Here is a 23,040-nt window from a genome sequence, read left to right as displayed (position 1 = left end):
TACACCATGAAAAAAAAAAAAAAGACAAATGAGAGCGCTGGCTCACCCATGGAGGGGAATGGGAAGGTGGGGTTACCTTACAAGGGGGTTAGAAAAATACAGCTAAAATTTTTAACAAATAGCTAATGGCAAAGTGTAGATTCGAGTGAGGGTATAAAACTCCAAGAAGTTGCAAACACTTGCGACATTTTCTTCCACGCTGTCAAGAAAAAGACTGGAGAGACGCAGAAAGCCAGAAAAAGTGACCATCAGAGGTACAGGCATGGAGGAAGTGAGGCACCACTACTAAAAAAGACCCTATTCCCCTCTGGATCCAAAAGTCTTAAGTTGTTGAGGTAAGAGCAGCAAATCATGTTGCCCCAAGAAACAGGTGATAAGCCATTGTGGATGGTAGAAGAATAAAGGAAAATTTTCTCCAACCCTGGGAGGGTGAAGGAAGACAGGAAATCATATGCAGTCCTAGCTTTAGAGGTCTCCTACTGCTGGAGGTGAGAAGGAAACTCATGCAAAGGACCTGATGAAGACACAAGGCAGTCTGACTTCTACAGGAAAGAGGGGCAGGATCCCTGAACAAGTCCCATTCCCCAAAACTTAGGATCACAGAGCATACCTAACACTGAAGCTGGGCCAAGACAATAGAGGATACCTCTTCAGTCTAGCACCAGGGTAGCTATCACCAAGTAAAAAATAATAGTAATCTACATTTGCAGGAGGGGCATGAACATAGAGAAAACTGCCTCTGAGGCCTAGGTGCACAAAGAAGACCTAAAGCAGAGGGTTAAACAGGAATACTGAGAAAAATCCTCTGGCAAATCAGGTCCACCCTGAACAAAAGATGACACTAGCAGAATTTCAAATCTGTGGTGCACTGACAGTATTTTAGTCAGCCGGGGTTTGCATAACAAAATGCCATAGACTGAGCAGCTTAAACCATAGAAATTTATTTTTCCATATTTCTGAAGGCTAGAAGTCCCAGACCAAGGTGCTGGGAGATTTGGTTCCTAGAATGGGCTCTCTTAGCTTGTAGAAGGTCACCTTCTCACTGTGTTCTCATATGGCAGACAGAGAGCTAACTCTCTAGTGCCTTTTCTTATAATGACACATTCTGTTGGGTCAAGACTTCACCCTTATGACTTCATTTAACCTTACTTACCTCCAGAAAGGTGCAATCTCCAGATATGCTTACATTTCCAGGGGAGGGCGGCTTCAACATATGAATTTTGAAGGACACAAACACTCAGTCCGTAACAGAAACCAATTATAACAACATTTAAATTTATCTAAACTCCTCATTAGATTGGTTCAAATCACCAACATTATCAGTGAAGCAGAAGAGGTATATTCATTTCAGTAACAAATACTGTAGCCTTCAGTTTGCTACAGTCCTACCCATGATGCCCACTAGAATTTAATAAAAATTACAACAGATAAAAAACGCAAGGAAAATAATACTGTCAAGAGATACAGGAAAATACAGACCAGTATCAGAAATGACAGTGATGCTAACATTATCAGACAGGGGAACTTAACCATAATTAATATGTTAAAGCTGTAAGAGAAAAAGTACACAACATGTATGAAAAGACAAGTGCTTCCATCAGACAGAAACTTTAAGAGTTTAATGGAAATAGTAGAAATAAAATACATGGTAACAGACATGAAGAAAGCTTTCTACAGGTTCATCACTAGACTCAAAACAACCAAGGAGAGAATCAGTAAATCTGATGTCAGGTCAATAGAAATTACACAAATTGAAACACAAAGGGAGAAAAAACAAAAAGGAAGGAGAAATCAGAAGAAAGCATCCCAGATCTTTAGAATAATATCAAACCATCTATGATAATGATAACTATCTGATATGTTTTGGTTCTGTGTGCCCACCCAAATCTCATGTTGAATTGTAATCCCCTGTGTTGGGGGAGGGACTTGGTGGGAGGTCACTGGATCATAGGGGCAGATATCCCCCTTGCTGTTCTCATGATGGTGAGTTCTCATAAGATCTGGTAGTTTTAAAGTGTGTAGCACTTCCCCCTTCTCGCTCTCTCTCCCTCATACTCAGCCATGTAAAGAAGGCGTGGGCTTCCCCTTTGCCTTCCACCACGACTGAAAGTTTCCTGAGGCTTTCCCAGCCATACCGCCTGTACAGTCTGTGGGACTGAGTTAATTAAACCTCTTTTCTTCATAAATTACGTCTCAGGTAGTTCTTTATAGCAGTGTGAAAATGAACTAATACACTATCCTAGGAAAAAAATCTGAGAAAGGCACACCCGTGTTGATTATAACATTATTCACAATAGCTGAGAAGTGGAAGCAACTTCTATGTCCATTGACAGATGAATGGGTAAAAAAAAAAAAAAAGTTGTATAGGCATACAATAGAAGGTCATTCATTATTTTGTATATATACATGCATATGCATTGCATGTATAGATATGCATTGTATATGCATACAATAGAATGTCACTGCCTTTAAAAAAAGAAAAATTCTGTCTTATGCTAACGCATGGATGAAACTTAAAGACATTATGCTAAGTGAAATAAACCAGTAACAAAAAGATAAATACTACATGATTACACTTATATGAGATATTTAAAGCAGTTAACATCTTGGAAAACAGAAAATAGAATGCTAGCTGCCAAGGGCCAGGAAAAGGGAGAAAAAAGGAGTTGTTGTTCAGTGGACATGAGTTTTAAAAGATGAAAAAGTAGGCCAGGCAATGGTGGCTCATGCCTATAATCCCAGCACTTTGGGAAACCGAGGCAGCCAGATCACTTGAGGTTAGCAGTTCGAAACCAGCCTGGCCATCATGGTGGAACCCCGTCTCTACTAAAAACACAAAAATTAGCCAAAGGTGGTGGTGGTGGCACATGCCTGTAAACCCAACTACTCGGGAGGCTGAGGCAGAAGAATCACTTGAATCCAGGAGGCGGAGGTTGTTGTGAGCTGAGATCATGTCACTGCACTCCAGCCTGAGTGACAGAGCAAGACTCTGTCTCAAAAAAAAAAAAAAAAGAAGATGAAAAAGTCCCAGAGATCTGTTGCACATCAATGTGCACGTAATTAAGAGTACTGTACATTTAAAAATGGCTAAGGTGGCAAACTGCATGTGCTTTTCAACAAAATTTAAAATGTTGTATATTCAGCAGGATTACAAATATTCAAAATAAATGCACGCTAAAATTTCTATCTGTGGAAGGCACTTTCTAAATATTTGTTTTTTGATACATAACTGTACATACTTATGTGTGTGCACATATATGTATTTTGATATGTGCTTACAATGTGTAATGATCAAATAAGGGCCATCAGCGTATCCATCACCTCAAATGCATAATTTATTTGTGTTGGGAACATTTCAAATATTCTCTTCTAGCTATTTTGAAATATACATTTTTATGAACTATAATCACCCTATCATGCTATTAAACACTAGAACTTACTCCTTCTAAGTGTATTTTTGCACCCATTAAACAATCTCTCTTCATTCCTCCCAACAACCTTTCCCAGCTTCTGGCAACCATCATTCTACTCTCTACCACCATGAGATCAATGTTTTTAGCTCCCACATCTGAAGAAGATCATGTGTTATTTGTCTTCCCATGCCTGGTTTATTTCACTTCATATAATGAGCTCCAATTCCATCCACATTGCTGCAAATAACAGAATTTCATTCTTTTCTATGGCTGAATAATATTCCATTATGAACCACACTTTCTTTATCTATTCATCTGTTGTGGACACTTAGGTTGATTCCATATGTTGGCTATTGTGAATATAGCTACAGTAAACATGGGAGTACAGATATCTCTTCAACATATTGATTTCTTTTGGATATATATTCACAAGTAGGAATGCTGGATCATATGGCTGATTTATTTTTAGTTTTTTGAGGAATTTCCATAGTATTTCCCAAAGTGGCTACACTAATTTACATACCTAACAACTGTGTAGTAGTGTTCTCTTTCTCCACATCCTTGCCAGCATCTGCTGTTCTTTTACTTTAAAAAAAAAAAATGTATATGCTACTACTGTTTTTGAGATAGGGTCTCACTCTGTAACACAGGCTGGAGTGCAGTGGCACAATCATAGCTCCCTGCAGCCTCCAACCTCTGGGCTCAAGCAATCCTCCCACCCCAGCCTCCCAGGGCTGGGACTCTAGGAATACGCCACCATGCTCAGTTTGACGTTTTAATAATAACCATTTTAACTAGCATGAGATAATATCTTATTGGTTCTTAGATTTGCATTTCTCTTACGATTAGTGATGTTGAGCACTTTTTCATACCCCAATTGGTCATTTGTATGTCCACTTTTGAGAGATGTCTATTCGGAATCTTTGCCCAGTTTTTATTGGATTATTTTTGCTGTTGAGTTGGTTATTTATATATTCTGCTTATTAATCTGTTCTCACATGGATAGTTTGCAAATATTTTCTCCCATTCTATAGGCTGTCACTCTGTTGATTGTTTCATTTGCAGTGCATAAGCTTTTTGGCTTGATGTAACCCCATTTGTATGTTTGCTTTTGTTGCCTGTCCTTCTGAGGTCTTGCCCAGAAAATCTTTGCCCAGACCATTGCCCTAAAGCATTTCTTCAGTATTTTATTCTGGTAGTTTCATGTTTTACATCCAATCCAATCAAATACATATTCATTTTTTATATATGGAAAGGGATAGAGATCTAGTTTCATTTTTCTGCTTATGGATATCCAGTTTTCCCACCCCATTTATTGAAGACACCATTCCTTCCCCAATGTATGTGCTTGGCACCTTTGCCAAAAATCAATTGGCTGGAAATGTGTGAATTTATTTACAGGTTTGCTATTATGTTCCATTAGACTATGTGTCTTTTTGTGTCAGTGCCATGGTGTTTTGGATATTAGACCTATGTGGTAAATTTTGAAGCCAGGTAGTATGATACCTCCAGCTTTATTCTTTTTGCTTAGGATTTCTTTGGGTATTTGAGGTCTTTTGTGGTTCCATACAAATTTAGGACAATTTTCTATTTCTCTGATGAGTGTCTTTGGTGATTTGATAGGGATTACATTGACTCTGTAGACTGCTTTGGGTAGTATGAACATTTTAATGATATTAATTCTTCCAATCCATAACATATCTTTTCATATTGTGTGTCTTCTTCAATTCTTTCAGCAGTGTTTTATCGTTTTCATTGTAAAGTTATTTCACTTTTTGGTTTAACTTTTTCCGAGGGTTTTTGTTGTTGTTGTTGTTAAGTTGTTGTTGTTAACTACTGTAAATGAGATTGCTTTTTTGTTTTTCATATTGTTCACTGCTGATGTGTAGAAATGAAGATTTTTGTATGTTGACTTTGTATCTTGCAGCTTTGCTGAATTCTTTCATCAGCTGTAACAGTATTTCGTTGGAGTCTTTAGATTTTTCTAAATATAAGATCATGTTGTCTGCAAACAAGGATAATTTGACTTCCTCCTTTCTTATTTCCTTCTCTTGACTAACTGCTCTGACCAGGACTTCCACTCGTATGTCAAACAGAAGTGGTGAAAATGAGCATCCTTGTCTTCTTCTAAGATCTCAGAAGGGCTTCAGTTTTTCCCAATTCAGTATTATATTAGCTATGAGTTTTCACAAATGGCCTTTATTTGTTCTGAAGTACGTTCCTTCTATACACAGTTTGGTGAGAGTTTTTATCAGGAAGCAATGTTGAATTTTATTACACCTTTTTCAGCATCTATTGAAATAATTACATAGTTTCTGTTTTTTATTCTGTGAATGTGATGTACCATTTGCCATAGTATGTCAAACCATCCTCAGAAACTTTTCATCTATTTCACTTCTACTAATTTTGGTTTTGGTTTGTTCTTGCTCTTCTAACTCCTTGAGATGCATCATTAGGTTATTTGAAGTCTTTCCACATTTTGACATCAGTGTTTATTGCTATAAACTTCCCTCAGAGAACTGCTTTTCTTGCATCCCATGTGTTGGTATGCTGTTTCCATTTTCATTTGTCTGAAAGAATATTATAATTTAATTTCTTAATTGACTCCATTCATTGTTCAGGAGCATGTTGTTTAATTTCCATAAATTTGTACCATTTCCATCTTTCCTTCTATTATTGGTTTCTAGGTTTATTCTGTGTGGTCAGAAAGGATAGTTGATATTACTATTTGTTTGTTTGTTTGTTTTGAGATAGAGTCTCGCTCTGTTGCCCAGGCTGGAGTGCGGTGGCACGATCTCGGCTCACTGCAAGCTCTGCCTCCCAGGTTCACGCCATTCTCCTGCCTCAGCCTCCCAAGTAGCTGGGACTATAGGGGCCCGCCACCACCCCCGGCTAATTTTTTGTAGTTTTAGTAGAGATGGGGTTTCACCGTGTTAGCCAGGATGGTCTCAATCTCCTGACCTCATGATCTGCCCATCTCGGCTTCCCAAAGTGCTGGGATTACAGGCGTGAGCCACCATGCCCGGCCCCCAGTTGATATTATTTTTAAAAATTTGTTAAGACTTGCTTTGGAATCTAACATATGATTTGTCCTGGAGAATGCCACATGCATTATTGAAAAAAATGTATATTCTGCAACTGTTTACTGCAATATTCTGTAAATATCTGTTGGGTCCATTTGGCTTACAATCCAATTTAACTCTGAAGACTGCTGATTTTTCTATCTGGATCACATGTCCATTGCCAGAAGTGGCGTGTTGAAGTCTCCTACTATTATTCTATTACAGTCAGTTTTTCCCTTTAGGTCCATTAATATGTTTTATATACTTGGGTGCTCCAGTGTTGCATACAAACATATTTACAATGATTATATCCTCTTGCCATACTACTGACTCCTTCACCATTATGTAAGAAAATGGCCTCCTTTGTCCTCTGTGACACTGTTGACAAAGTTTATTTTATCTGATACAACCATAGCTACTGCAGCTCTTTTGGTTTGCATTTGCATGGAATATCTTTCCATCCCTTTACTTTCAATCTGTGCGTGTCTTTAAAGGTAAAGTGAGTTTCTTGCAGACAGCATATAGTTGGGTCTTGTTTCATTATGCATTCAGCAACTCTATGTCTTTTAATTGGGGAATTTAATACACTTACACTCAAGGTATGATAGGTAAGGGTTTACTTCTGTCATTTTGTTAGTTGTTTTGTTTTGTAGATCTTTTCTTCCTTTTTCCCACTTAATGTCATAGTTAAGGATTTTTTTCTAGTAGTATGTTCTGATTCTATGCCATTTATTTTTAGTGTCTCTCTTACAGGTTTTTGGTTTGTGGTTACCACGAGGCTTATAAAAAAATTTTTGTAGTTACAACAGGTTATTTTAAACTGATAACAACTCAATGTGGACTGACAAGCATCAAAAACAAACTCTGTATTTTAACACCATATCACCCCCTGTACTTTGAGTTTCATGCTTCAATTTATACCTTTTTATATTGCCTCTTAACCAATTGTTGGAGTTACTAAGAGTTTTGTCTTTTAGTCTTCATATTTAAGATATAAGTGGTTTTACTTGCCATAACTACAGTATTAGAGTATTCTGAATTTGATTGTTTCACTTTTTTTTTTTTAAGGTTTACTTTTAGGCTCAGGTTCCAGGTGCATGTTTGTTCTGTAGGTAAATTGTATGTCACAAAAGTCTGCTGTACAGATTATTTCATCACACAGATAATAAGCATAATACCAAATAGTTGTTCTACTTTTATCCAAGATTTTTCTTTTTTTTTTTTGAGATGCAGTCACCTTCTATCACCCAGGCTGCAGTGTAATGGTGCAATCTCAGCTCACTGCAACCTTTGCCTTCTGGGTTCAAGTGATTCTCCTGCCTTGGCTTCCTGAATAGCTGGGATTACAGGCACCCATCACCTGCCCGGGTAATTTTTGTATTTTTAGTAGAGATGGGGTTTCACCATGTTGGCCAGGCTGGTCACAAACTCCTCACCTCAGGTGATCCACCCACCTTGGCCTCCCAAAGTGCTAGGATTACAGGCATGAGCCACTGTGCCTAGCCTCATCCATGAGTTTTTTTAACTTCAGATGTTTTCTTGTTACATCTTAGCATCCATTTCCTTCAGACTGAAGAACTCCCTCTAGCAGTCTAATATGGTTTGGCTGTGTGCCCACCCAAATCTTACCTTGAATTGTAGTAATCCTCACATGTCAAGGGCAAAGTCAGATGGAGATAATTAAATAACGGGGGTGGTTTCCCCCATACTGTTCTTTCGGTAGTAAATAAGTCTCTGATAGTTTTATAAATGGGAGTTCCCCTGCACAAGCTGTCTTGCCTGCCACTATGTAAGATGTGACTTTGCTCCTCATTCACCTTCTGCCATGATTGCCAGGCCTCCCAAGCCATGTGGGACTGTGAGTCAATTAAATCTCCTTCCTTTATAAATTATCCAGTGTTAGTTATGTCTTTATTAGCAGCGTGAAAACAGACTAATACACAGTTCTTGCAAAACAGGTCTGGCATTGATGAACTCCCTCAACATTTGTTTGTCTGGAAATGTTTTTTTTTTTTTTTTTTTTTGAGACGGAGTCTCGCTCTGTCGCCTGGGCTGGAGTGCAGTGGCCGGATCTCAGCTCACTGCAAGCTCCGCCTCCCGGGTTCACGCCATTCTCCTGCCTCAGCCTCCCAAGTGGCTGGGATTACAGGCGCCTGCCACCTCGCCCGGCTAGTTTTTTTGTATTTTTTAGTAGAGATGGGGTTTCACCGTGTTCGCCAGGATGGTCTCAATCTCCTGACCTCGTGATCCGCCCGTCTCGGCCTCCCAAAGTGCTGGGATTACAGGCTTGAGCCACCGCGCCCGGCCGTCTGGAAATGTTTTTATCCTTCCTTTGGTTTGAAAAATAGCTTTACTGGGCCGGGCACAGTAGCTCAAGACTATAATCCTAGCACTTTGGGAGGACAAGGCAGGCAGACTGCCTGAGCTCAGGAGTTTCAGGAGTTCGAGAACAGCCTGGGCAACACAGTGAAACCCTGTCTCTACTACAATACAAAAAGTTAGCTGGGCATGGCAGCATGTGCCTGTAGTCCCAGCTACTCAGGAGGCTGAGGCAGGAGAATGCTTGAACCCAGGAGGTGAAGGCTGCAGTGAGCCATCATGCACTGCACTCCAGCCTGAGTGACAGAGTAAGACTCCATCTCCAAAATAAAAAAGAAAAAGAAAAATAGCTTTACTGGGTACAATATTCTTGGTGGACAATTTCCCTCCCTCTCTCCCTCCCTCCCTTCCTTTGAATATAGCATTCCAGTCTCTCCTGGCCTTCAAGGTTTCTGCTGAGGAATCCATTGAAAGCCATATTGGGGCTCCACTGACTGAGATATGTTTCCTTTCTCTTGATGTTTTTAGTATTTTTTCTTTGTCTTTGATTTTTGCTAATTTGATTATAATGTGCCTTGGGGAATTCCCTCTCTAGGTTGAACTTGAATAGTAATCTCTCAGCTTCCTTTACCTAGACGTTGTCATCTTTCCTGGATTTTGGAAATTTTCAGTCATTATTTCCTTAAATATGCCTTCTAGGCCTTTTTCACTCTCATCTCCTTTAAAAATTACAATTATCAGAGGTTGCTTCCCTTATTGATGTCTCATAATTCTTGTAGGCCCTCTTCATTCTTTATTCTTTTCTTTTTGCTCCTCTGTTTAGGTAAATTCATAGCTTCTACCCTCAAGCTCAATAATTCTTTCCTCTGTTTGATCAAGTCTGCTGTCAAAACTTTCTAATGAATTTTTTCATTCAGTTATGGTACTCTTTATTTATGGGATCTCTCTCTTTTTTAAAAAAACACTTCTATTTTTGTCAAACTTCTCATTTCATTTCAGGAGTGTTTTCCAAATTCCATTCAGATTTCTATCCATATTTTCTTGTGATTCCCTGAACTTCTTCAAAAAGTAATTCTAAATTCTCTTTCAAAAATCTTGTAGATCTTCAATTCTTCTAGTTCATTTCTGGAGTTGAGTTGGTTTCTTTTAGTAGTATCATACTTTGTTGGATTTTCACAATCCTTGCATCTTTATGTTGATGCCTGCACATTTGAAGAGACAGTTAACTCTTCTAGTTTTTGCAGGTGTTCTTTATTGCTATTAGTTAGACCTTTACTTTTTAGTATCAGAACTTAAACATGGCCTGTTGTTTCTTCCTGTCTGGTGGATGACTCAGAGTAAGTACTGGAACTAAAACACTGCATTAGAACTAATTCATTGCCCTGTCATTGTTTCCTGTTCTGGGGAAGACTTATAATGAACATTGAAGCATAAATGCTGTTGCGGGATGAAATCACTGCCCTGCCATTGTTTCCCACTCTAGGGAAGACTTAAAGTGAGCACCAAAGCTTAAACACTGCCACAGAACTACATTGCTGCCCTACCACTGTTTCTTAAACTGGAGAAAACTTAAGTGGGCACTGGAACTTAAGCATGACTGTTAGTTGTTTCTATATAGGGAAGGTTCCATGCAAGCACCTGGGCTTTGTGGAAAGCCTGGGATTCAGGCTATCCCACAGACTATGTCCCTACAGCTCTATGGCATCAGCCAGTCTCTTCAACACGGTTTCCCAGCTGATTGGAGTACTGAGTAGCCACGAAGATCCACACACCTGTCACTGTAATCACTGACCCACTTTTGTTCCCAATACACTCCAGTTGGTTCAATCCTTCTGGCATTTCCAATGGTACCTATGAGATGGAGCTGGAGTGGGCTTTCCATGAAGATTCCCAGACCAGTGAGAAGATCAAACATCCACCTCCAATTTTCTCCTCTCACCTCAGAAACCATGGGTCAAGGGAAATTTTCTGAGTGGTGTTATGCCAGCTTCGGGGAGGGGTTGGCACAATCTGAAATGATGATTCTCTTATCAGCCAAGGTTTCTCTCATGTCTGTGGATACAGGAGATTTCTCTGATTCTTCCGAGTTCTGGTGTATTCAGGCTGGTGCTCTTGTCTTTGAATGGTTTCTAATTGTATTTTTATGAAAGCAGTGATGCTAGGGGATCTTCTATTCTGCCGTCTTGATGATATCACCATCTAGGTAATTTATATTTCTTTGTTTTTTCTTTTTTGTAAATTTCTCCTGGAAATTTCTATGATAAATATATATTGGCCAGGTGTGGTGGCTCACACCTATAATCCCAACACTTTGGAAAGCTGAGACAGTGATGTGAGAAGTCAGAGACCCCGACCAGAGGGACCGACTGAAGCCACAGCAGAAGAACACAAATTGTGATGATTTCATGGACATTTATTAGTTTCCCAAATTAATACCTTTACAATTTCTTACGCCTGTCTTTACTGCAATCTCTGTACATAAATTGTGAAGATTTCATGGACATTTATCACTTCCCCACTCTTATAATTTCCGATGTCTGTCTTTAATCTCTTAATCCCATCATCTTCACAAGCTGAGGATGTATGTCACCTCAGGACCCTGTGATGATTGCATTATCTGCACAAATTGTTTGTAAAGCATGTGTGTTCAAACAATATAAAATCTGGGCACCTTGAAAAGAACAGGATAACAGCGATTTTCAGGGAATTAGGGAGATCACCATAAGGTCTGACTGCCTGCAGGGCCGGACAGAACAGAGTCGTATTTCTCTTCTTACAGAAGCTAATAGGAGAAATATCGCTGAATTCTTTTCTCAGCAAGGAATAACTCTGGGAAAGGAATGCATTCCCAAGGGGAGGTCTCTAAAATGGCCACTCTGGGAGTGTCTGTCTTATGTGGTTGAAGATAATGGATGACATACGCTCTTGTCTCCTGCAGTGCCCTCAGGCTTGCTAGGATTAGAACATTCCAGCCTGGTAAATTCTAGTCAGACCGGTTGTCTGCTCTCGAACCCTGTTTCCTGTTAAGATGTTTATCAAGACAATGCGTGCCCAGTAGGACATGGAACCTCATCAGTAATTCTAATTTCACCCTGGCCTTGTGATCTCGCTCTGCCTTTCTGCCCTTGTAATCTTTTATTGCCCCTTGAGGCATGTGATCTTTGTGATTTACTCCCTGTTCGTACCCCCCTCTCCTTTTGAAATCCCTAATAAAAACTTGCTGGTTTTGTGGTTCAGGGGACATCACAGAACCTGCTGACATGTGATGTCACCCCCAGAGGCCCAGCTGTAAAATTTCTCTCTTTGTACTCTTTCTCTTTATTTCTCAGACCAGCCAACACTTAGGGAAAATAGAAAAGAACTTATGTTGAAATACTGGGGGTTGGTTCCCCTGATAAGACAGGAAGAAAACTTGAGCTGAGGAGTTCAAGACCAGCCTCAGCAACATAGTGAGATCCCATCTCTACAAAAAATAAATGAAAATTAGCCAGGCATGTTGGCACATGCCTGTAGTCTCAGCTACTTGAGGGGCAGAGATGGGAGGATCACTTGAGCCCAAGAGGTTGAGGCTGCTAGTGAGCTGTGATCACACCACCGCACTCTGGTCTGAGTGGAAAAGACCCTGCTTCTAAAATCAAACGGAATAAAACAAATGAAAACAACATATTTTGCTTTTATTATTAGAAAAGAAAACCTGTGATATAAGAAAGTATATACATTATATACATACTAAGAGAATAATAGATTTTGTTTAATCTCAGTTAAACACAGGGTATTTTAACAGCCAGGCCCAGTGGCTAACACCTGTAATCCCTGCACTTTGGGACTCCAAGGCAGGTTGATAGCCTGAGATCAGGAGTTCGCGACCAGCCTGGCCAACATGGTGAAATCCTGTCTCTACTAAAAACACAAGGATTAGCCAGGCGTGGTGGCACGCGCCTGTAATCTCAGCAACTTGGGAGGCTGAGACATGAGAATCTCTTGAACTTGGGAGGCAGAGGTTGTAGTGAGCTGAGATTACAACACTGTACTCCAGCGTGGGCAATGGTGCAAGACTCTGTCTCAAAAACAATAATAAATAAAAAAAAAATAAAATAAAGAACATTTTTAAAATGTGAGAAAGGGACTGAGAAAATATTGACAAGGCAATGCCTGAAATGTTCTAAAAGTATTAAGAAACATAAAAACATACAGCCAAGATGCTCAGAGAATCCGAAACAGACTGAAAAATATCAAACCCCTAGACACTTTTAAAAGACACAGATGACTTAAAAGTGAAAGAATGGAAAAGATATATCATGCAATTATTGCTCATAAGAACGTTTGATATAGTAATATTATATATCAGACCACACGTATTAGAGACAGCAGACTACAAGAAACAGGACATTATATATCAAGAGAGACATTTCATAACAATAAAAAGGTCAGTTCATTAAGATGATACAAAAATTCTAAATATGTGTGTACTAAATTAAAATTATTTGGTGTTTCAAAATACATGAAGCAAAAACTGACAGAACTGAAAGGGCAGACAAATCCACAAAGGACAAATCCATAATTACTTTCTCAACAATTGATAAAACAAATAGAACAGGCCGGGTGCAGTGGCTCACACCTGTAATCCCAGAACTTTGGGAGGCCAAGGTAGGTGGATCACGAGGTCAGGAGTTCAAGACCAGCCTGGCCAACACGGTGAAACCACCATCTACTAAAAATATGAAAATTAGCCGGGCATGGTGGCACATGCCTGTAATCCCAGCTACTTGGGAGGCTGAGGCAGGAGAATCGCTTGAACCCAGGAGGTGGAGGCTGCTGTGAGCCAAGACCACGCCACTGCACTCCAGCCTGGAGACAGAGTGAGACTCCATCTCCAAAAAAAAAAACAAATAGAATATTAGTAATGATATATAAAACTTGAGCAGCAACAAACAAGTTGACCAAATTGACACCTGTGGAATGAATGCTATATCCAACCGAATATACATTCTTTTAATATGTAAATGGAGCATTCACCAAGATTGACTAAGTGCTGGACCATAAAACAAGTCTAAAATCTAACAAGATTGGAATCACAGAGAATATTCATATAGGAAATATTCTCTGACCACAATGGAAGTAACAATAAGATATTTGGGAAAATACCAAATAGTTGGAAAGTAAACAACACCTTTCTAATTATTCATGTATCAAAATTCACAAGGGAAATTAGAAAGTATTTTTAATATAAATTATAATAAAAACTCTATCAAAATTTGTGAAATGCAGATAATGTACTGCTTAGTACTTAAAGGGAAATGTGCAGTTTTAAATGCTTGTATTAGAAGAAAAAGGAAGCCTCCAATTTGTCAGAAAAAAGAATGTATTAATTCCAAATAAATAGAAAGATAGGAATGAAAAGTCAAAGAACTAAGAAATGGACAATGAAGAAAAATCAATGCAATTTTAAAAAATGGTTCTTTTAGATCGTTCCAGGAACATAAGTTGGTTTAAATATTTCAAAATGAATAAATATACTGATGTTTTGAGGAGACAGAGTTCTCATGAGGAAGAAGGGAGATGTAAATACAGAATAGAGGGAGACAAAAAAGAACTTCATGGTGTTGAATTTAAATTATAGGTAGAGGGATTAACTCAAATGTTTAAGAATATGAAATTATACATTTCTTAGTCCAGTCTGTGAATGGAAAAAACAGCAATCACACCCAAGAAACTATGAGCACACCTAGCGGCCAGACCATAGTTTCTAAATACCATTTACCCCTAAAGGAACAAGCGTTTCTTGAAGAAAAATGGCTCATTTCAGGGCTGAGACAGGGAAAACACAAAAGGAATGTGGAATATCTTTTTATGCCAGAAAGTTAAAAAATGTTTTAAAAGAAAAAACAGGAAATATCAAAAACACATAGGAGCCAGCTTGAAGTTCCCACTGCTCAAATCTGAGACAACCATAACATCAAGCAGCAACAATAATGGATAATATCTATCCACTGAAGTTTGAAAAAAATCCACCTTAACAATCAATGAATGAATCAGGAGGAAAATCTATTCCTTAATACAGAATGCCAACTAACAAATGTAATAGAAATGAGGGCTGGGCACAATGGCTAAGGCCTACAATGCCAACACTTTGAGAGTCTGAGGCGGGTGGATTGCATGAGCTGAGGAATTCAAGACCAGCCTGGCCAACGTGGTAAAACCCCGTCTCTACAAGAAAAAAAAAAAAAAATTAGCCAGGTATGGTGGTACATGCATATAGTCCCAGCTACTCAGGAGGCTTAAGTGGAACATCAGTTGAGCCTGGAAGGCAGAGGTTGCAGTGAGCCATGATTGTACCACTGCACTCCAGCCTGGGTAACAGAGCAAGAACCTGTCTCAAAAAACAAAAACGAAAACAAATGTAACAGGAATGCTAGTTAGAATATTACTATTTTGCAATTATCATAGTACTACGTGAGTCTGTCAAATATTATCAATCAAGGTACAGTTCCATGAGGAACAGAATATATAACAGTTTCAAAATATTCCTCTCAAATTACTTAACAGCAAAAATGATAACTTTCCTGTGGAAAAATCTGGCAGACATCACTTAACCAGGTGATCAGTTACATCACCAATAATGCAACTGACATCTTATGTCTTATGATATGCTTTGAGGACATGACATAGTCATATAATATTCTCACCAAAAATGCATAATCTGAATATAATCATGACAAAACATTCAGACAAAGTGAATTTAAAGGACATTCTAAAATGTTATATACCTATACTCTTCAAACATTCCATGGTTATGAAAGATACAGAAAGATGTGCTCCCAATAACAGGAAACGAAAGAATCAAAACAACGAAATGTAATGTGTGATCCTGGATGAGGGAAAGTGTTGTAAGTGATATTACTGGAATAACGGCAAAACCCAAATGCTAAATACTCTGAATTTTGTAATTTTATTATGGTTAGGTAAGAAAATTGTCTTATTTTTAGGCATATACACAATTATTTAGAGGAAAGAGGTTATGATGTCTAAAATTTATTCTTAAATGTTTATGCACAATCATCATATACAGAGAGTAATAAAGCACATGTGGCAAAATTAGTATAACCAATTGATAAAGCCAGATGAATGGCATACATTAGTTCACTGTACTATTCTGGCATATTTTTAATAAATTTAAATTTTTTTCAAAAAAAAATCTTAAGGCAGTACAATTTACAGTAAAAGCAAATACTTAAGGAAAAAGCGTAGTAAACAATATGTAAGTCCTGTACACTGAAAACTATGACTCACTGAGAGAAATTAAAGGACTAAATAGAGAGATATACCATGTTCAAGTATTGGAAGACTCAATATTGTAAAGAAATCGATTCTCACCAAAGCAATCTACAGATTCAAGGCAATGCCAAATAAAATCTCATCGGGTTTCTGGGGAAAAGTAATGAGTTGATTTAAAATCTGTATGTAAATGCAAAGGACCAGAAAAAGCCAAGACAATCTTGAAATAGTAAGTGGAATGCATGAAGACTTATTACAAAACAACTTGAATCAAGATCGTGAAGTAGGATAAACAAGCCAATGAAAATAAAAGGCCAAAAGCAAATCCAGGAAATTGATTGAATATGCACAGTTGAGCTGTAAAAAAAAAAATGAGGCGGAACTCTAAGAAGTGATACATATCAATTTCTAGGATATAGTCTTAACTCTTAAAAACCAGGTGAAAAACAGTATATAAAGCATCCTAGCTTTTGTATCAGAAAGAAAGGGAGATAAAACTTACATATCTGTAAAAAGAACTCAAAAAGGATAAATCAGAAAACAATCAACTTGATTACCTACAAGAGATGCTGAGGAATGGATGGGGTGGAGTGATAAGGGAGTGACAATTTTAATTATACTTTTCTGTAAAGTTTTGTTTTTTGGAAGCATGTTAATGTTATGAGCTTTCAAATATATAATTAAACAAACAAAATTTGAGAAGGCAGGGATATGAATTTAAACAGAAACAAATGAACCCAACTGTATTTCAAATGAATACTACTACTGCAAAAAGAGAGAAAAAGAAATAACAACCAAAACCAAAAAACCTAATCCAACTAACTTTTGTTTGTTTGTTTGTTTGTTTTTTAGACAGTCTCGCTCTGTCACCCAGGCTGGAGTGCAGTGGCACAGTCTCGGTTCACTGCAACCTCCGCTCCCAGGTTCAAGAGATTCTCCTGCCTCAGCCTCCTGAGTAGATGGGACTATAGGTGCCACCAACACATTCAGCTAATTTTTGCATTTTTTTGTAGAGACAGGGTTTCACTATGTTGGCCAGGCTGGTCTCGATCTCCTGGCCTCAAGTGATCCACCTGCCTTGGCCTCCCAAAGTGCTGGAATTACAGGCATGAGCCACCGTGCCCAGCCCCAGGTAATTCTTGAACACAGTTTATACTCTCAGTATAAGAAAATCTCATCCTGAATTCATGAGTTCATGTCCCTTGTAACAACATGGATGAAGCTGGAAACTATCATTCTGAGCAAACTATCGCAAGGACAGAAAACCAAACACCGCATGTTCTCACTCATAGGTGGGAATTGAACAATGAGAACACTTGGACACAGGGTGGGGAACATCACACACCGGGGCCTGTCGTGGGGTGAGGAAGCGGGGAGGGATAGCATTAGGAGAAATACCTAATGTAAATGACGAGTTAACGGGTGCAGCAAACCAACACTGCACATGTAAACATATGTAACAAACCTGAACCTTGTGCACATGTACCCCAGAACTTAAAAGTATAAAAGAAAACAAAACAAAACAAAACTCATCCTGAATTATTTATTCTAGGCTTGTTTTCTGAAGTAGTATGGGTGTAGAAATTCTGAAAATTATAAGATTAAGCAAAAGAATAAACATATTGATAACACTGGGAGCCAGGTTTCTTACTAGAAAGAAGGGAAATACAAATTTAGAATCAAGGGAAATGAAGAACTCGGGTTTAAATGAAATATGAAATTACAATTTCTAAAATATTTATACATACTTTAAAAATCATATCCATTGAAAAGTCCTGGAAGAAATGATACTCCAACAGCTATTACAACACAGATCTTGGTTTCTAAATACCATTTTCCACCCAAAAAGAAACCAGGGCTCCTTGGAGAAATGGTTGACTATAGGGCTGGGGACGATAGTTATGAGATAATTCTAAAAAACCTGTTATGACAGAAAGGAAGTGCTCTCAATGGTCAAATTTGGGACAATTTGAGCAACAAAATAAATAAGTTCCTTTTTTAAAAACATTGAGATGTGATTAAAGTCAAATAAATAAGTTCCATAATGGGTAATGATACATGTTATCAAATAGGAATCTATGATGCAAACTGATTATAAATAAGGACATAAATACTTAGGGGTAAAGGGAGAGCTATTTCTCAGAATGCTAGCTGTTAAAGCAGATGGAGTGAAAGAATGGGGGAAAAAATCACAATTTTGTAACTATCAGAATAAATACAGCTTCAGGCAAGAATCAACAGATGCCAAATCGAGGGGTGAAGTTGATGAGAACACAGATAGCTGCATAACTGTAAAGTGTCTCCTCACATACAGCTTATTAATTGTAGAACAGAAAACATTAACTATATACTGAAGTCAGGCATGGTGACTCATTCCTGTAATCCTAGCACTTTGGGAGGCTGAAGCAGAAGGATCACTTGAAGCCAGTAGTTCAAGAGCAGCCTGGGCAACAAAGCCAGATCCCATGTCTACAAAAAATGTAAAAATTAGCCTGGCCCAGCGGTGACTCACACCTGTAATCCCAGCACTTTGAGAGGCAGAGGTGGGTAGATCACCTGAGGCCAGGAGCTCGAGACCAGCCTGGCCAACATGGCAAAACCCCATCTCTACTAAAAATGCAAAAACTAGTCGGGTGTGGTGGCACACTCCTGTAATCCCAGCTACCTAGGAGGCTGAGGCACGAGAATCATTTGAACCTGGGAGGCAGAGGTTGCAGTGAGTCAAGACTGTACCACTGTTCTCCAGCCTGGGCAACAGAGTGAGACTCCATTCAAAAAAAAAATTAGCCTAGCCTAGTGGTGTGCACCTATACTCCCAGCTACTCAGGAGGCTGAGGCAGGATTGCTTGAGCCCTAAAGTTTGAGGCTGCAGTGAACTATATCATGTCACTGCACTCCAGCCTAGGTGACAGAGCAAGAGCCTGTCTCAAAAAACAAACAAAATTATATACTGAAGAAGCCAGACTACACTTGAATCAGACAACCAGAATTAATCCACTACTAAAGGGCAGCTATTGTTAGCCTCCACTTATACAATCATCCAGCTGGAAATGTATCACCTGAATCCCATCATAAGGAACTATCAGAAACCCAAATTAAAGAACATTTCATAAAATAACTGGCCTGTTCTCTTCAAAATGACAACGTCATGAAAGACAGGGAAAGGCTGGGGATCCGTTACAAATGAAAGGACACTAAAAGATATAACAACTAATTGCAATAAATGATTCTGGACCGGATCCTGTACTGAGAAAAACAAATGTGACAAAAGACATTACAGTATTGGAACAGTTGACAAAGTGAGAATATGGACTACAGATTAAAGTATTATATCCCTGTTAAATTTCCCATAGTTGATCAATGTGCTGTGGCTACAGAAGAGAATATCCTCATTCTTAAGGAAGACACACTGAAGTATTAACATGTAAAGTGACATAATGTATGCAACCTACTTGCAAATAGTTAAGAAAACATTATTTATATTGAGAGACAATAAAACAAATTTGGCAAAATGTTAATTTCTATTGTTCTTGCAACTTTTCCGAAGGGTTGAAATAATTTTAGGTCAATGTTTCAGAGGATATCTAATCAAAAGAGACTACTAAGCCAAGATAATTGTAGGTCTTTCTTCCCCTAACAATTACCAGTTTAAATCCTTGTTTTCCCTATAGACTGCCGCATTTCTACATCCTATATCGGATCAAGAAATAAATATCAGATTTCCATCATTTGTTTAAAACTTTAAGGACTTTTTAAAGAAATTGATATTAAAAGAATGTTATGCAGAAAAATATTTATGCTAACTTTGGTGAGTTTTGGGAAATTATATGGATCTTTTTTTGTGAAAACTTCCTACAGAGATAGGTACACAATGTGCAAGGTATGCTATAATATACAAGAATGTTTAATAAGTACATTACTTATCACAGCAAACAAATGGTGAAAAGTCTAAAAATCTACGATTAGAGAAATAAATAAATAGTGATAAATCCACATTGTAGAACACAATTTTTAGAAAGAATAAAGTATATCGTAAGTACAAAAATATAGGTATAATACATGATATAATACAGAATGAGTGAGAAAAGTTGCTGATAGATTTGTATGAAAAAACAGAACTGGGCTAATGTGTTTATGTAAGTGCCCAGAAACAAAGGCCTGAAAGGATAGACAGGAAGTAGTTACCAGTGATTGCCCCTGGGAGAATGAGTAGGGGGAAGGGCACTACTCAAACTGAATTTTTTTCCTAAAAGATCCGTGTACTATACAATTTTTACAATTTAAAAAACAAAATACTTTGTATTCTTAGAACTAAGATTTAAATGTACTTCGATGAAATATGGTTTTAGTGAAGAATGTAAAATATAACTGATATCTGAACTACCAATATATGCTTGTAACTTAGGATATATAACAAAATCTATTTTTCTGCTCAAGCACCTTTGTTCTATCAAGTTCCATGAGTTTAATTTTTAAACTAGCAAAGCCAACAACTCCTTTTTGGAAATAGGTAAAATAGTCCTAAATTGAACATTTCTGGTTACTTAATGATGGTAACACAAATTTAAAAACAAAACAAATACCAACATAATGTCTTCAACAAAGCTTATCCTGAGAATTACTTCAATTGACAGACCAAAGCATAATCTAAATTATATTCTTTAAACTGTACATGACTTATGACAGTGGAGAAACATAATAAAACTGTTGAACTTTGAATTAGTGACCATCTTATCCATTTTACAAATAGGAAAGATAATCATCATTCAAGTATCCTTTTACTTAACAATACATGCAGGATTGTATAACTGAGAATTAAATTCAATAATTTATTAGGTTGATAGCACAGTATGTTCAATCCATTCTATTATGGTGACACAAAGACTGTCCCTACTCAAAAGACCCTTATGAAACTGCAAAAAAAGTTTATTTTACATGGAATGAAATAATAAAACTAAGGAGTACTAACTCCAGAATCTAAACTTTTCCTTTAATTAGGCAATTTGGGTGACAAATTAACTTTTCAGCCACTATTTGCAATAACTCTCTGAATGGGATCACTATTACATACTGTGAAAAGCAGTGGTTATGCTCTTAAGTGACAATTATCATTTAGATTGTTTTTATGTTGAGATTTCTAAAATCTATTCTCCTTTGCATATAAGTCAATCTCTAGGGACCTTTAGGGAAACATTTACTTTTTCAGGCATTTAGAATATTATTAGGAATATTAAAATCACAATTTATTAATATAAATCAATAGGCATTCCTCTATTAACTGAAACCCCATAAGTACTCTCAAATTCTCATTACAAGACACCGACACACAGGAGGAAATGTCTATACTGAGCATCTTGAGGAGGCTGTTTCTTTACCTCAGTGTACTAAAAGAACCGTCAATTTTCACTATTCAATATTTCCCGACTGTTACTGAGTCCCAGTCCGTGCACAAGGCTATGAGAATACAGATTCCCTCTCTAACCTCTATGAATTCACAATTTAGTGGGGAGAAAGGCACCAAACAATTAAACAAAGTAGGTAAAAATAAAAGTAGTGGAAAATGTCGCTTTGAGAAACAGCATATACTCAAATTAATACACATTTTCTAAAAGTCTTGAGTTGTTTCAGCAAACACAATACATGGTGAAAAAAAACAGTACTCCAAGGAAGAACTCTTGGTTTCACAATTCTTAACATATTGTAACGTGACTTTAGGCACGTCATTCTTAACCAGGGTTGGTCTTAGTCACCTCGTCTAAAAATGTCAGTATTAGCAACCTAAACCCGAATCATTTTACCAGCATAAACTAAATTGTATCTACTGGTTCTTCTGGGTCAAAGATCCACAATATTCACATACTCATCCATCAGATTACCCAAGTAATCATGGCCCAGGAAACCACTACGAGTAAGCTAGATGAATTAGAGTTCCTAAGCTGAGATAAGCTTTAAACTTGTGAACTCAGAAAATATATTACAGTAGCCATGGTACAGCCTTATAAAATGAACAAGAATAGTTGAACATTTTGTGTATCATTCTAGTACCATATCCGTGTGAATTTCCTACCAGGAATCCGAGTTTCTGCACTACTGGAACCACGCCTCCCAGAGAAATCAAGGAGACACCAGAAAAACCTCCTCAAGGGACAGGGAAAAATCACAGACAAGCTTTCTTCCCTTCTCACCTCCCCCCCCAAAAAAGCCCAGTGTTTTTCTTCCCCTCCAGCTATGCAGCTGCACCCAGCAGAGAAGTACTAGATTAGCATCATCTGCATTTCATTCCTTTTCTTTTGCAATAGCTACTCGCCTATAATAAACAGACCTTGTGCTCAAGGGAGAATTTACTTCCCCGTCCAGTAAAAATGAAGTTCCTTATTTTCACTAACAACGCGGTCTCCAATCAACACCCAACCTCCCCGGGGGGTGGGTGAGACCAGGCACGCCTCTCCCTGCCACCAGTGCTGCAAGCCTGACGACCCACACCCTAGGAATTGTCCCACTTTCCGAGCCCCTTGTGCTCGAGTGGCGAGGCTTCGAGGGACAGCGGAAGAGGCCGGGGATTTGGCGTGCACACCAGGGGGGCCCGGGAGCGCCAGGCTGCCTCGGCTGGCAGGGGGCTCGCGGAGGCGGAAGGGGAGCGGCGAACCCCGTGCCACCCCCACTTACCCACTTTGTCCTTCCCGTACATGTGCCCGGCCACCTGATGCGAGAGGGGTACGCAGCCGTTGAGGAAGCGGAGTCTGCCGCCCGCCGACTGCGGTGTGCCCTCAGGGGTGGACTCGATCGCCGGTGGGGTCCGCATTTCTGGGGGACCCGGCGCCTCGACCCGGAGGGGGGATGGTGGCTCTGTTGCCATAACGGAGAGCAGAAGCGGTAGCGGCAGCGAGAGCAGGGAAAAAAACAGGGCAAGGGAGGGAGCGCCGGAGAACCCGGGGGTCGCTCAGGCTAGGGCGCGAGGAGGCCCGGGGGTT

The 23,040-nt window shown here is 38.7% G+C and overlaps 1 protein-coding gene across 1 annotated transcript in view; it reads right to left on the bottom strand.

Moving 5' to 3' along the window:
- The window catches only part of IPMK (inositol polyphosphate multikinase), a 74,141-nt gene extending 51,101 nt beyond the window's left edge, over positions 1-23,040 (bottom strand). Inside the window, exon 1 of the mRNA XM_011953461.1 lies at positions 22,736-23,040. Coding sequence (XP_011808851.1) covers positions 22,736-22,925 — 190 coding nt within the window. The 5' untranslated portion in view covers positions 22,926-23,040. The remainder of the gene's footprint in view (positions 1-22,735) is intronic.

Source organism: Colobus angolensis, unplaced genomic scaffold (assembly GCF_000951035.1).
Source record: "Colobus angolensis palliatus isolate OR3802 unplaced genomic scaffold, Cang.pa_1.0 Scaffold361, whole genome shotgun sequence".
NCBI lineage: Eukaryota > Metazoa > Chordata > Mammalia > Primates > Cercopithecidae > Colobus > Colobus angolensis.
The sequence above is the reverse complement of the archived record's forward strand: the minus strand, read 5'-3'. Positions and strand labels throughout refer to the sequence as shown.